Source organism: Ruditapes philippinarum, unplaced genomic scaffold (assembly GCF_026571515.1).
Source record: "Ruditapes philippinarum isolate M1 unplaced genomic scaffold, ASM2657151v2 ctg7918_1_1_1_1, whole genome shotgun sequence".
Lineage (NCBI taxonomy): Eukaryota > Metazoa > Mollusca > Bivalvia > Venerida > Veneridae > Ruditapes > Ruditapes philippinarum.
This window is the reverse complement of record NW_026861195.1, coordinates 2,724-19,491: the sequence shown is the minus strand read 5'-3', so window position 1 is coordinate 19,491 and position 16,768 is coordinate 2,724. Positions and strand designations below refer to the sequence as shown.

The 16,768-nt window shown below is 30.9% G+C and overlaps 1 protein-coding gene across 1 annotated transcript; it reads left to right on the top strand.

The window, feature by feature from the left end:
- Positions 1–740: 740 nt before the first annotated feature.
- LOC132714827 (uncharacterized) lies at positions 741–15,910 on the top strand (the record flags this gene model as incomplete). Its single annotated transcript, XM_060697746.1, has 6 exons — positions 741–899; positions 12,507–12,732; positions 13,698–13,805; positions 14,268–14,372; positions 14,843–14,970; positions 15,778–15,910. Coding segments are annotated over exons 1-6 (813 nt in total), but the record flags the coding sequence as incomplete, so codon positions are not given.
- Positions 15,911–16,768: the final 858 nt, after the last annotated feature.

The window sequence follows — 16,768 nt, the reverse complement described above, 5'->3', positions numbered from 1 at the left end:
ATACATCATTGGGGTAATGATACATAGTTTATTTGTGTGTGCAACTAGACCTAGACAATGAGTTCAAATACCAGTTTCGTTTACTCTGGCACTATTAGTAACATCATTTGTAGCCCTTTTCCAACTGATGCAAATGTTAAATATGTATGTGCTTTCTCAACCCAAGATGAAGTTACAGGTTAGAAATCAAAAACAATTGTCTGCTTAATAACCCTTTTTTACAATGAAATGGAAACATTTCAGTTAACCATGTTTGGGAAAATTTTTGTTTTCCTGTTTTGATTTTATTGATCAAGATAATTCAGTAGTAAGTAGGATATTTGAACTCCTATCAATAGGATAGTTTAAAGATCTGTAGACTTAAACTTTGTATCTCACACATATTCAGCATTACTGATTAGCTGATAATCATGAAACTATTCATATTAAATAAATTTGATGTAAGTCATTCCAAGATATATTCTGTAGATTCATGGACATCATACTACACACAGTCTCATCATGACTTGTGTATGCCTTATACAGGAATCCTTATGAAAAATTATTGAGAAAAATTAAAAAAATTAGCCTAAAACTTATAATCACCAACAAAAACAAAACCCTCCATATTTATTTACTCATAATCAATATATGATTGAAAAAAATGCTTATCAAGAGCTTTGAGCTAACTGTTATGTCAAACAATTACAAGCTATATTTAGTACCTTACAACCTTGTCCGAAAGATGACAACGATAATTTTCGGCAGAACTTTAGTAAAAACTAAGATGTCTGCGCCCATGCAAAAATGACAAATTTCATAGATTTTTGCGTTATTTTAGCTCATTTCACCATCATTTATGGCTTTGATGATGCTCATCTTGCATCAAAGGCAAAGGCTGATCAGATAGAACGGACGAGGTAGGTAACATTTTCCTGTTTTATTCGAGAATCTCATAATTTGTTATACAAACTAATCTAGAATAATCATTAATACATAATTTATTGCCTGCTGCACAGTAAATGGGCCAATTGTGTTAGCATCTAAGTCAAAAAATAAAGTTTAACATACAAGACAATATTTGCTCTTTTTAAGTACCTTAGGGTGTCTATAACAATATTTTTGGAAAGAAAGGATAACTTTTTGAATACCTTTTTCAAAATATTACATCTCTTGCAGACTGTGCGGGTAGGGGACGGATGTTACAAAGATATACTAAAAGTCTGAATATCTTACAGTTTATAATAAAAATTGTATTATTTCTCTTTATTTTATTAAAATATTATGTGTTCTGATAAATGTTACAAAAATAATCCAGAAAACTCATCTTGGATATAAAAATATTTGCTTTCAAATTTTCAGTAGTTTTCACACAAAATTAAATTTTCAAACATGTAAGAAACAGAAAGAAAAAAACAAGGATAGGTACACCAAATCATACTTAAATCAAATATGCAAACACATTTCTTATAAAACAGTAGAAATTATAGGACTTTGTTATGTATATTTCTTGTCAGATAACCCAAAAATGAATTGTATCAGGGGGACGGACGTTACAATCGATGTTTAAAGCTCTTAGTTCATACTTTTTTTTGGTTTTATTTTAAAGTAATGAAATTTATAAGAGTATATGCTTTGTACAGTACAATAAATGTAAAATAATTGAACAAATTATGAGAAAAATGTAGAAATATACCTGACAATTATGTAGTTTCTTACTATTTGTGTTTCACAATGAAAAGTTGCAATTGACTTAGTTTTCTTCCATTTATCTTACATTTGAATGAACATTGAAATGTTTGGAATATAATAAAAACATTGCTAATTAAATAAAAGAATCTTTGTTTCCAGATAATGCATTAACGTTAAAGAGAGAATGTCATACCAACGGTACCTTTCTATACATAAAAATTATTTACAAATTACTTAAGTTAAATAATAAGATATATATTTGTAAAAGATATGATACAGTGTGAAGTAAATAAGAAGTTTTCAGATTGAAACATATGCAAGTTTGAATTTCTCATTGCTAAATGCATAAATTATACTCAATTAAAAATTTTCATTAAAAATTATAAGATTTTGAATTGTTGCAATTAAGTTCTATCAATTTGATGAAATTTTAAGTAAATTAATGTGGAATGTTAGCAGCATTAGCCAAAGATTTCATTATAATTCAGTATCATAATCTCATTATTTCTAACTTTTAATAATTATCTGTGTAAATATTTCAGTGTACATGAACTGCTTAACTTAATAAACTAATTTGTCATTCAATAAAATTTCTAGGTGCAAAATAATTTTTACAGAATAATTTTCACAATTATTCCAACTTTTTCGTTACAGGAATCCTTACCATATCCTTTACTTACAAGTTTCTTTCACTTTATTAACAATAATTAAATGGGTCAAATTATATGAAAATGTGCTTGAGGTTTTTTGGGGGAAAAAAATCTAAAAAATTTAATCAGGGTGTTGAATTATATTTCTTTGTTTATTTTTAATTGACTACATATTTAGCCTATAAATTTTTGAAGTTCAATAAATCCTTTGACTTAATTGATCTTCAACTTTAATACTTAATGACAGACATTCTTGAATAAGATATGGTAGTCCCTCCCACTGTTTTTAAGCATAATATATATCACCCCTAATTGGCACCCTTACTGTTTTGTAATATATCACACTTCCAAATATACAATATACACAGCTCCCAATATACAGCTCGTTAACTTCCAATAAAGTGCCAGTCCCTTCTGTGTGTATAGAGTTAGGATCCATATCCCACTGTTTTATTAGGGGCTGGGATACATGGATTGTTAACTATTTAAGGCTAAAGAATTTATGTTTAAACAATTGACCAATTTTAATCACAAAGATACTTTCAACATCTCTATTGTTTGCATCTTTTTCTATATATCCTGTTATGGATTTTTTGTTTGTTTCTTCTATTTTTTTTTTTAATTGTATTTTATTTGTTGTGTGAAACATTCCTATACAGTTGCCAAAGCTTACTACTTCTCTATCATGCATCATAAGAACAAGATAAGTTTTGTATTACTGTAAAAAGAATTTTTAGTTCAATTCTGTAACATCCGTCCCCTTCTGTACTCTTAGTTTGTAAACATAGAATGACAAAAGATTATATTTGTTATAAATTCATATAAGCTTAAATATTATCTTAATAAACTCATTGGTCCACTTGAGGTTAAAAAATAACATATAAATTTTATTTCAAAGTAAATAATTTTGATTTCAGAGCAAAAAATACTGATTTTTTTCAAAATTAAGGAATTTAGTGTTCACAAATATTTTTTTTTTCATAAATACATCATTTCAGTGCTTTTTTTCTGTTATTTCTTCATTTTTCAATGTAACTTTGGTGTTTTAGTGTACAATTCCCTTTTCAGTTACAGTTTATATGAGATTTAATAACCACCTTATATAGGGGGACGGATGTTACGGGGACGGATGTTACAGACAACTTTTACATTATTGTATTTTTTTTTCTCATAAACATAGAAATTGGCAATTTTTGTAACATTTTCATTGTACGACTATCATTAAGCACCAGAAACATTGTTTTTTATGAGTATTGTTTTAAAATTGGATATTTTATGAGAGGGGGACGGATGTTACAGTTTTTTCATCACAAAATTTTTTTTACCACTATAATGCCTACTATGGTAAAAATGTTTGAAAATTTGAATTGAAAACACTTAACAGATGTTTTTAATTCATATTTCATTACATTGAGACAATAAAGTACTATTTTATTTGTAACTGCTTAAAGGTATACTTGTTTACTTAACAACTGAATTTTGAAAAAACTGATGCATTACAAAAGTCGGATTATACTAAAATCATCTTAACGATAAAAACCAGGATGATGTATACCAAGTATCATATATCACTGGAAAGGTTATTAAATTTTCTATGTGCATGTAAAAAAATTTAAGTGATAAATTAAAACAGATAATAGTAGTGTTAATTCTAAAAACACCAAAAAAACAGATGCTAACACATTACATGTAAAAATGGACATTTTTAGGGTATAAAAATGTCTGTATCTTTATTTTGGGTAATGCTATCCCCAAAAAAATTTGGGCACATTTGCTTTACAATAAGTCCTTTGTAAAAACACAAAAAAATAATAGAAAATGCAATATATTTTTTGAAAAAGCCTGCATTACATGTATTTTTGAAAAATTGGCCCATTTACTGTGCAGCAGGCATTATCAGATTATTCAACTGTTCAAATCCAATCAAAATCATTTAACAGTCCGTGTCTATGACACTGATTCTATATTAGATGATAAATTTGGGGACGATGAAAATGCTGTGTTGGTGTTTTCTTTATTGGTAAATTAGCCTCTTGATTTTGGGAAAAGTTGTTCCTGAATTTGCAAATTTTGGAAAATAAAAACCTGATGTAACTTGTAAGTTGAAGTATTTTTTGTGAAACATAAAATCTTTTAATTATCGATATTGACAGGGGCTTTTTATTATTACGTCTGTTACCTGGCTTATAGTCTCCCTTTTAAAATCAGTGACTTGTTTTGATTTGCTTGACTGATTTTTTGTATTCATCCGCGGTTATTATAAATAAGTCGCTCAACTAGTTTTTGGTACAGTTTGTATGACACGTTTTTCATGGAATGTTAAATTTTGGCGGTCTTTACTGTGGCCATTTTGAAAAGAATATAATATTTTTGTGGTTACTTTGCTTCTCTAGGATACAGTTTTATATGGACTAATTTACGTTCTTCAGAGGAGTTTCCCAGTGGGGAAAAACTTTTATTTTGAATTTGTTTGTCTTTTGACTTTGAATACAGAGTTTTGTGTAACATAATTTTCTGTTTGAATGAGGAGTTCTAGGGCTAGAAAAGCTATAGACTATAGAAAAATGGCTTCGGGTTTTTAGTCCCGTCAGTGTTCCTACAACTAGTCACAGCTCGACAAGTTTGACGGAAGATTCGAGTTCTAAGGTGTCTACGAAAATTTCGGGCACTAAAGGTCCGGTAGTTACAGTTCCGGATAAGATTAGAATGACAAATGCCATTAAGTCGCATGGGAAACATATTCCTGGGAAAGAGGGCTCCGTGTCAGTTCCAGTTAAATCGAGTTTACCCGTCGGAGTCTCCGATAAATTAGACGAGCCTAAACATACGGTCTCACCGGCTAAGCTTCTCAGTGATACAGATAAAAGAAAACAACTGTTGGCTCGCCTTGCAGAATTGGACGAGAAACAGAATGTATTGCAAGAACGGAAAGAGTTGGAGATACTTCGAAAACAGGTGGAGGAAAGAGAAGCCGTGGTGGATGAGCTGGAAAAGTCACTGTCGGGCCCGTCACTGTCAATGCCTAAGAGAGGGAAGGAAGGTTCGAAGAAACCTCGTGTAGCTGCTGGTTTTCAGGTGCCTTTGCCTTCTTCTACTCCAGCTGGAGATTCAGGTATGGATTTATTAACTATTAAACATTTGAGAGAAATGACTGGTTTGAGGAGAAGGACAAGGAAGGAAATGGCAAAACTTGGGGTTGTCAGCTCAGAGTCTTCAACTGATAATAGTGCTTCTACTACGGATAATGAGTCAACTGTTTCTGACTCTGATGATGGTGGTTCTGGGCTTCACAGTAGTAGTGTTAAGAAGCATAATAGACATAGTAATAAACATACAAAATCTGGTATAACTTCAAAATGTTCTGATTCTGTTAAAAATAGGCAAAAATATCCGCATTCTACCTTAAGGTTTGACTTTGTCAATAGAAATATTACTTTTGAGAAAATAGATTTTAATTTGTTTGTAGCAGGAGAATTAGAAATCATTTCTTCACCTAAGATTAGAGAAAAAGAAGCAAAAGCTAGATTGGATTTGTTAAAAAAGTTGATGTACCTAAATAGCTCATATGATTTTTCTGTTGTTAAGTCACTTTATGCTGCCATTTTGAGAGAGATTTGAATTAGGTCACAGTAACTGGGGGGATGATTTCCATTATGTTGAGTCTGCAGTGCTGGCTAGACACAAAGTTAAGAATTTTAGAAATGTAGATTTTGTGCAATTACGTCCCAAACCATCGTTTGATCTTCCTCAGGGAAATTCAAGTACTGTTGGAGGTGAAGATTACAAAATTTGGTTTTGTAATAGATATCAAAGGAATAAATGTCCGCAAAAATCATCACATGTTATTGCTTTGAAAGGGGGAAAAACCCGGTTTGCAAAGCATATTTGTGCTACATGTTGGGCAAACAGATAGAAAAATAGTTGCCACACCCAGAATGTTCCACTGCCTGCCCTCATGCCAGTGTATGACTTACTAATGGCTTGTGGGCTATGGCCTCAACTAATAATACATCAGATAATACTTCTTTAGATGGTTTGGCTGATATTTTCTTGCCTAGTTTTTGTAAATATCAACACATAGGTTCGTCTCCTAAAGTTATTGAAGACTCTAATTTTTGAAAATTCAGTTGTAAAGTGTGTTGTAATCATAAAAAAAAGTTGTAAGGTTTGTTTAAGCTTGAAAGAAACATTATCTCTTTCATCTCAGGAAAAAATTGAGATAAGTCGGGAGTTAAATCTTCAGGCCTTTATAATTTTGAAGGCTGCAGGATTCCTGTTAATAATAGGATAGATACAGATTTTATTAAGCAAATGCTGCATGGTTAACAATGATATGTTGGTGTGTGATTTATTAAAATATGGTTTTCCAATTGATGTAACATTAGAGGATAAAAAAATTCTATTTGATAAACCACCTTGTAAGAGGAATTTAGCTGGTGCAACCGCTTTCCCGGATCATATGTTGAAATATTTACAGAAAGAAGCTTCTTGTGATGCTATAATTGGTCCTTTTAGTTCTTGTCCTTTTCTAGATGGTATGGTCATTTCTCCTTTAAACACAGTCCCCAAGTCCAATCCTAATGAGAGACGTATTATTTTAGATTTGAGTTTTCCCAAGGATGGTACAGGAGTTAATGATTTTGTTTCGAAGGATGAATATCTTGGTTCTGATGTTGAACTGGTTTATCCTAAAATAGATGACTTTGTGTCTCTTATTAAAGCCAAAAGGTCAAGGTTGTTTAATGTTTTAAGTTAGATCTGGCGTCGAGCGTATAGGCAAATAAGCATTTGTCCATCCAGTTATAATTTAGTGGGTTTCAAATGGAAAAAACATATTTCTTTTTGACACTGTATTATCTATGGGGTTAAGATCTTCAGCACATATTTGTCAAAGAGTGACAAATGCTTTTTGCTTTTATGATGTTCAAATTTGGTTTTTTGTATATGTAATTATCTAGATGATTTTTGTGGTGTGGAAAAAAATGATGTGGCTCATTTTGCTTTTATGTTACTTAGAGAGATTTTTGATAGGAGTGGCATTGAGGAAGCTCTTGATAAAGCTTGTCCTCCTTCTGACATTATGGTCTTTTTAGGTGTTTTATTCAATAGCAGTACTATGACCATGGAGGTTACTCAAGAAAGACTTGCAGAGATTAAGTCTTTGGTTTCTTCTTGGTTAGGGAAAGAGTCGGTTACTTTAAAAGAGATACAAAGTTTGTTGGGTAAACTTAACTTTGTGGGTGCTTGTGTTAGGTCAAGTAGAATATTTGTTAACAGGATTTTGAATTGGTTTTAGAGAATGTCATGCTTGTTCTTCAAATAAATTTTTAGTGACTAATGACGTTAAAAAAGATTTGTTGTGGTGGCATAAATTTTTATCTATATTTCAGGGCAAATCTCTGATTGATTATGGAGAATGGTCGCTAGTAGATTCGGTTTTTAGTTGTGATAGTTGTTTAACAGGATGTGGTGGAATTTGTGGTAATAGTTTTTTCCACAGTGTTTTTCCTGGTTTTATTTTTAAATCAGAATTTGAGCATTACATGTTTGGAGATGTTAACTGTCATTGTTTCTCTTAAATTATGGTGTGCTGTTTTGAGAAAGAAAAAAGTGGTTATTTATTGTGATAATCAAGCAGTTTGTATTGTTATCAATACGGGCAAAACTCGGAGTTTATTTTTACAAAAGTGCTTACGGGAGCTATGTTTTATTACCTCAGTTAATGAGATTCAAATCAAAGCAATTCATCTCAGTTCAGATGAGAATCGTATTGCAGATTGTTTGTCCAGATGGGATTCAGATCCTATGTATATTAATGCATTTTATGAACAAGTTTCTCATGTTTCTTTGTTGGAGAATGTTGCTGTTCCTGAAGATATTTTTAGATTTCTTCATGATTGGTAATTGTAATTTGTTTCAGAGAAACAGTTTGTGATTCTTAAACAGGATCTCAGGAAGTCACATAGATCAGCTTTTGCTGATGGTACCAACAAGAATTTGCATATACAGTGGGAAAGTTTCATCTTATTTTGTTTATATTTTGGACTTTGTTATTTACCTGCTTCTACATCAACTTTACAATTATATGCTCAATTTCTTAGTAGATCTTTTAAATCAGTGCAAAGTATTAAGAATTATATTAGTGGAGTGAAGACATTGCATATGTGTTTAGGTTATAACATTGATCTTATTAATACTTATTTACTTAATTTATCCCTTAAAGGTATTGCTAGGTTAAAATCCTTGGGCTGTTCAACGTGCAGAGCCTATTACTTTAGATATTTTATTGGGGATTTTTGAAAAGTTGGATTTTTCTGTTAAAGACAATGTTGTTTATTGGTGTTTATTTCTTTTTGCATTTTTTCTTTGTGCAAGAAAATCGAATTTGGTTCCCACTTCTTTGGATGATATTGATAAAGGTAAATTTTTGAACTCTAATTGTATTCGCCATTGTGGTAATTATGTTTTAATACATTTTTAATTGGTCAAAAACTATACAATTTGGAGAAAGAGAGGTTATATGTCCCTTAGTTAGATTAAAAGATAGGAGGTTATGTCCTGTAACAGCTTATGATTTGCTTTTATCTTTGAAAATTCGTCAACATCGTCATGTGTTATTTACTTTACCAAATGGTTCAGTGGTTACATATTATTTGTTTCAGAAAAAGTTAAGGGAATGTATTCAAATGATAGGTTTAGATTGTGAGAAATTTTCCAGTCATTCTTTTAGACGGGGTTTTGCAACTCTTGCACATAGGTCAAATATCCCCCATGAGCTTATTCAATTACTAGGTGATTGGAAATCGGACGCTTATAAGGTTTATTTAGATCTTAATTGGAATGATAAAATTGATATTTTATCTAGGATGTTTGTATTAGAAACAGAATGATTTGGTTATCTGTTTTTCTTGTCATTCCAGGCCTGATGGTTCATATTATTTCTGATTCCATTGCCAAGGACGTTAGCGGCATTTGGCATACCAAGGTGATTGCCTTCCCAGGGATTAACATAGCCCGTCTCTCAGCTAGGATATAGAATGCTCATTTTTTGGTGTCAAAACCTTTCACAATTATTCATGTTGGCACTAATGACATTAATTCTAGGGAGAATTATTCAGTTGATGAGATTATTAGTTTTTTCAATAATCTGATTACTTTGATTAGGAGTATTAATTCTCATACTCATATTGTCTTTTCTTCTATTTTGCCTCGTCCGTGTGATTATATGGATACAAGTGCGAAAGTTAAACAAGTCAATAAGTTGTTGGAAGGTCTATGTAAAGAAAGGAATTGTCAATTTATTCATTCATTTAGGCCTTTTTTCAAGTTTGGTAAACCAATTCGTTCACTATTTGCTGTTAAAGACAAAGGTCTTCATTTGAATTTAGAAGGCACGCGTTTATTACGCCGTTTTTTCATTAATACTGTGTCGCATTTGGTTAAAGGTAAAGTGGTTCTGTAAGATGTTGTTTGCTCAGCATGTAGCACTGTATGTTATATATGTATATATTCATGTTTATATGTTAAGTTTATGTCTGTATATAAGTTTGTTATTTCAATGAATGTAGCTCTGTCAAAATTGTTCATGGTGCTTTATTTTGATTCAGATACATAGTCTTTAAAGGGAGTTGTTCTTATTCCTTTAGACTTCTTGTACGTGGTTCGACAGTATCTTTATGTCTTACACGTTTTTGTTACCTTTTGAAGGAGGTTTTTGTCACTTCTTCGAGGTTAGAAGACTTGTGGTAATGGTTTTCTTGACGTTACCCTAGTCTTGTTGAGATTGATATAGTTTTTGATTTTGCTGCATTCTTTTATGATTATTAGATTTGTTAAATTTGTAACATTGATTGATATGTATTTTGTCAGTGATTTGTTTTTTGTTTTTTTTTTTCTTTATGTTTTATGTTTTGGCGGGTTTTGGCGGAATCTGATTAATGTAAGCCCTTTTGTTATATTGACTTTGGACATTTATAAATTATCATGGATTATGTTCTATAATGTTAGTTCTTACATTAATCCATTATTAAGTAATATTGAGTTTTATGTACTTAAGTGTCATACATAAATCAATAAATATATTTTGGTACATTATTTCCTGGAGTTTTGCTTCTGATTTTGAGATAATTTGAAGTATTTTTGTGAAACATAAAATCTTTTAATTATCGATATTGACAGGGGCTTTTTTATTATTACGTCTGTTACCTGGCTTATAGTCTCCCTTTTAAAATCAGTGACTTGTTTTTGATTTGCTTGACTGATTTTTTGTATTCATCCGCGGTTATTATAAATAAGTCGCTCAACTAGTTTTTGGTACAGTTTGTATGACACGTTTTTCATGGAATGTTAAATTTTGCCACTCCCGCCCGCCTATTATTTTGTGTTTTTTTGATTAGGTACATTATATATACCTGTTCGTTAGTTTTTTTGTGTTGTGTATTATGTCATCCAAGGGCAATTTTGTTTGTGTGCTGTTGAAAATATAGCAGAATCTGATTAATGTAAGGGCGGAATCTGATTAATGTAAGCCCTTTTGTTATATTGACTTTGGACATTTATAAATTATCATGGATTATGTTCTATAATGTTAGTTCTTACATTAATCCATTATTAAGTAATATTGAGTTTTATGTACTTAAGTGTCATACATAAATCAATAAATATATTTCGGTACATTATTTCCTGGAGTTTGCTTCTGATTTTGAGATAATTAAGGATTTTTAGAAATTTTCCTGTTTTATTCGAGAATCTCATAATTTGTTATACAAACTAATCTAGAATAATCATTAATACATAATTTATCAGATTATTCAACTGTTCAAATCCAATCAAAATCATTTAACAGTCCGTGTCTATGACACTGATTCTATATTAGATGATAAATTTGGGGACGATGAAAATGCTGTGTTGGTGTTTTCTTTATTGGTAAATTAGCCTCTTGATTTTGGGAAAAGTTGTTCCTGAATTTGCAAATTTTGGAAAATAAAAACCTGATGTAACTTGTAAGTAAGGATTTTTAGAAATTTTGACGCATCGTAAATTAGGAAAGTAGCATTGATTACGTCAGATTGTCGGCAAGATCAAAGGTGTCAACTGGAAGCAGGTTCTTTGGGAATTTTGGGAGGAAAATTAGAGGGCTCGCGGTGTAGATCAAAGGTATCATGGGTTGACAGAATGATGATGTTTTTGTGGATTTTTTTTTATCATTTGAAAAGAGATATTTTTTTTTAAATCTTTTTTTTTGATCTTTATTAAACGCCCCCTTTTGAAAAATGTTACACCCCAGGGGTAACCAACCCATCATAAAAGAACTCATTTGCCCTGGAGAAATAAATGTGCCAAAAATTGAAGAAAAACAATTAACATACTTTAATACAAGCATCTTGATTATTCATCATTCATAATGCAGTGATAGCATTTGAGTTGAGAAAAAAAATGAAGTTAGTAAAATAAATGTTAAAGATATACGTTGCTCAAATTTGATATCAGAAAATATTGATAATTGCTACACAGTCTTTTTGTAAATATAAAATAAGATTTTTTTGAGTTCACACAATGTAGCTATGTTATGTTTAAAAATTTATACACTATAGATGGTCACAATATTTAGAATATTTATTCATGAATATTTAGTCAGTTATTTTAAGAAAAGACTTAAGATCTACTTTACTTGACCTGTAATAGGGAACGCAGTTTCTCATACAAAATTTAATTATTCTGTTATTCAAATTAGACTCATTCAGTATGAATTTCATAGATTTTAATTAATTCCTTTGATTAAAATATATTACTCAAGGATGAGCATAGTATATCTCTTAAAACATTCCTTTTTACCTCCCTGTCCTGAATTACCATTTTTGTTTTGGTATAAGACCTCATCCCATGAAATAAGAATGCAAGTCAGTCTGTTTGACTTAGTAACTCATAATTTTGTTGTCTTGATCCAGTGCCTAGTTCATCTCTTTTTTTTTTGGTTTTACACTATCACTAAAATGTTCACTAAATGCACATTCTAGTCGAATATAAGTAGAATTTTTGAAGAGATTGTTTATATTTGTTGTTGAAAAATACATGCATACTGCTATGCATTTTGATAAAACCAAAAAAGACAGCGGGAAAAATCTTACACTACATTAGTGTATATGAACACTTAATAATTTATATAATGAAGTCTTTTCATTTTAGATGTGGATATAATCTGATGAAACTATGGACAGCTGAAATTGCCCATTCCCCATTTGCAGCAGCCCCACTGATCAGTGATGTAGATGGGGATGGTAGACTTGATATTATAGCTGCTCCACTTAGTGAGTCTAAAACAGTTGTTGAGGCAGAGAATGGAAAAACACTTACTGAATCCAGGTGGCCAACACAAAAACTAGATACATCCATTTTGGCTTCACCACTACAGGTTAGTTTTAAGTTGAAGAAAAGAAAAAGAAAAATTCAGCACAATGTGATAATTATATTGGTTTTCACATTTGAGATGTAACTGAGCTAAATTAAAATTAAAATGATATTTATAACTTACTTGGTTAATGGTTTCATTAAAGATATATCGTAAAATTCCTATTAAACGCCCCCGGGGGTTAAACATTTTCCAAAAGGGGGCTATTATTACAACACGTTTTTTTCCTAAATCCAAAAATCATTTAAAATACACTAAGTGTTAACAAGTGTTGGTAATAACATTAAAATGTGTTGATTTTAAAGTTCATGTGATACATTTTTGTGATTACTATGAAATAAAATATTACGGATTTATTAAAGAGTTCACCACTGATTAGCAGATTTTTTTTCATATCAAAAAGCCGGGGGGGGGGGGGGTGGGCTTTAATAAGTGGAGGGGCCTTTATTAGGAATTTTACAGGAGTTTTTGGAAATAATTCTAGAAACAGCATAATATGTATGGTCAATGCAATTAAAAACATGATATTTAGTGAAGCTGGATAAATAAAGTAAGGCACTGTGTCCAATGTTATAATTAGACACTGTCACTCACATTACCAACATTTTTTTGAGTCAGAATATGTCAGAATATGTATATCATGAACATTACAAAATAAAGCTAGATAGCTAATAATTAAAGTATAACAATTTAGTCTAATATAAACATTATTGTAATTCTATATTAAGTAGAATGAGCCTGTGATTTCAATATTAAAGCAACTGTTTTAGTAAAAATGCCATATAAAACTGTAATTAAGATATAGTAAAAAAAAAATAGTTTACATATTGTTAGTTCCTAATATTAGTCATGTTTGCTTGTATTTGTTATATTGACTATTCTAGCATCAGATGATTTTATTTATGATATTTAAATGTTTCTTCTTACATGCATATTGTATGTATTATACTCATTTGATTTATTTACAGTTTGACATAGATGGAGATGGTATGCTAGATATACTGTTTGTAACATTCTCTGGTGACATATTATTTTATACACCAAATGGAACTGCCATAAAGGACAAGTTTATGGAGGTAATTATCTTCATGAGAGTATAATATAATTATTATTATTATTATTATTATTATTATTATTATCATATTTTATTATTATAATTATTATTATTATACAAGCTCACTATTTCAGTACAATGTCAGTCACCTAAAGTAGTGGATACATCTTCTTATGCTAATAGGTACCAGTGACTGTAAATAACTTTATATTACTATATTACTTTGTCTCCTCACATTTTTAAGGTATACGTCTTCTTGTTTACTTAGCAGACATCACTATCATCTACTGAACATCAACTAACATATTTGATTAAAGACTTAGTTTCATAGTTTGCATAGAATATCAAATTGTACTTTAAGTGTCAAGAAGAAATTATTGTCTAAATTCAGATAATGTAAAATATTTGCAGTGTATTATTATATATTTATTGTGAAAATATAACTAAGTGTAAATTAGAAATACTGTTTATAACTACCTTACAGATAGCACCAGGTTATGTGAAGGAGGATTGGTATAATCAAGTGGTGTCGGTATCCGGTGATGATATAAAAACATATGTAAAGGAAGCCAGTGATAGTGTTAAACATGTAAGCATTCTGTTTGTTCCCTTGTTAGTTTGAACCCTTTTCTGTTTGTAATGAAAATATCTGTAAATTTTCCTTCAATATTACTCTTTAACTTCAATAGGAAACAATTAAGCCTATGGTTTCTTTAATGTTAAGAAACTATCTTGGTAGCTTATTAATAGTGGTTGTACTCATGTGTGAAATAATGTGAATCTTCTATCTTCTACAGTAAAGCTGGAAAGTGGCCATATGGCTTATACAGTGTAGGTGTAACTTAGAACCTAACCAATAATAAATGTGCATGTATATATAATTGACTTAATGACTTAACAGGAGATGTATTTGCTAAATGAACAGTCTTATCCAAATAAATTCTTCTTAGTTATTCTTTGTTTAAGTCTATATCAAGATTAAAGTTTTAAGTAGATATACCCATAACTGAGCTTATTTCATAAATGTACTACTTACATGTATATACATCTTTATATAAGGACAAGAGTTACCTCCCTGTTGATGCCCATGTTATGGCTACCCCAGTGATCGCTGATATCAACAATGACAACAAGTTAGAGGAGTTAATCATTCCAGTTTCCTATTACTTTGATGATGAAGATTACAGGTACACATAATTTGCTCATATTAAAGGGTTAATAGATATGATCCAGGCACATATTCTTTCCAGAGGACTTATTGTTTATAATGTTTGAGTTTTAAAGAAATAATGACTGGATTTAATGTCTTTATTTTCTGTCTTCCAATTCAATTTATGTTCATCACATTATCTTGTCTTACCATATTGTTAGTATAACTACTTGCAAGATGCGAATCATCTTATTATATCAGACAATCAGTTTAATAAGCATAAACAAAAATACTGTTTGCTAACTGTGTCACTTAAGTTTATTTTATGTACTTAAAAAAAAAAAATGGAAAAAAGAATTATAAAATAACATTTAATTCTGAACAACCATGAATATTTAAAATCAATATCAAATAAATTGAGCCGCGCCATGACGGTTTCTTTACTTGTTATAGAGTTTGTAAGTGAACAGCATGGATCCTGATCAGACTGTGCAGCTGCGCAGGCTGGTCTGGATCCATGCTGGTTGCAAACCCATTATGTTGGTTTTGTCATGGCGTGGCTCAATTGATTTGTAGGTATCACAATGTCAAATATATATGACTAAACTGGACAGCAAATCTAAAGCGCATTAAAATTCCAGAAACACTTGAAATCCCCATATTAAATTGAAGGAAAATTTAGAATTAAGGAAAATTTGGGGAATCTATTTTTCTTGATATTTATTGCACACGAATAAAGCGAGAATTAGATACACAAGAAAAAACCTGATATACGGTATTTAGCTTGTATACCAAAACCTATATCACCTTGTTGGTAGAGGTAAACCTATTTGAATATTTTCAGACTTTCAGAAAATTTCGAGCATATAAACAACATTAATGAGACAGAGTTAGGAAAATATGTTGTATCAGGAATCACCATTGTTAATCTGAGAGAGATGAAGGTTCTTCAAACAATCTTCCTTGATCTTACTACAGTAAGTGCTTTATATATGTATATATTACATAATCACAAGAGAAATTATATATGTATTAATTACCCTTCCAGATTTTTTCCGCCTTTTTGATTGGATATTGATCACCCGAAAGAAATTGATATAACTGAGCCAGACGGGTAATATACACACTAAATTTCCCTGTTGGGTACCCAACGTTGTAAACAACATGCGCTGAGGTGATGCGCGTACGGTTCGATTTTACTCGGTGTAAATTCCGATTTAAAAGCACTTTTAATATTGTAAATATTGTAAATATTTACCAAAGTAGAGTAATGATACATATTACCATCAGTATCAAAAACAAATATGACCTTGTGAAAGCTTGATATTGCGTTCAATAGACTACTCCTTTTCTCTTGTTTACATTCGTTAAGTACGGGAAAAATACGTCATGTATTTATGTGACGTCATGTTGTGACGAAGAGGTATCCCAAAGGGAAACTTATTTCGAGGTTTCATTTGAAACAGCAATGATTTTTTAGCTCACCTGTCACAAAGTGACAGGGTGAGCTTTTGTGATCGCTTTTCGTCCGGCGTCCGTCCGTCCGTCCGTCGTCCGTCCGTCCGTCCGTAAACTTTTACTTTAAATGACATCTCCTCATAAACCACTAAGCCAATTTCATCCAAACTTCACAGGAATGTTCCTTTGGTGGTCACCTTTAAAAATTGTTCAAAGAATTTAATTCCATGCAGAACTCTGGTTGCCATGGCAACCAAAAGAAAAAACTTTAAATATCTTCTTTTAAAAAACCCAAAAAGCTAGAGCTTAGATATTTGGCATGAAACATCTTCTAGTGAGTGTCTACCAAGTTTGTTCAAATAAAAGCCCTGGGGTCA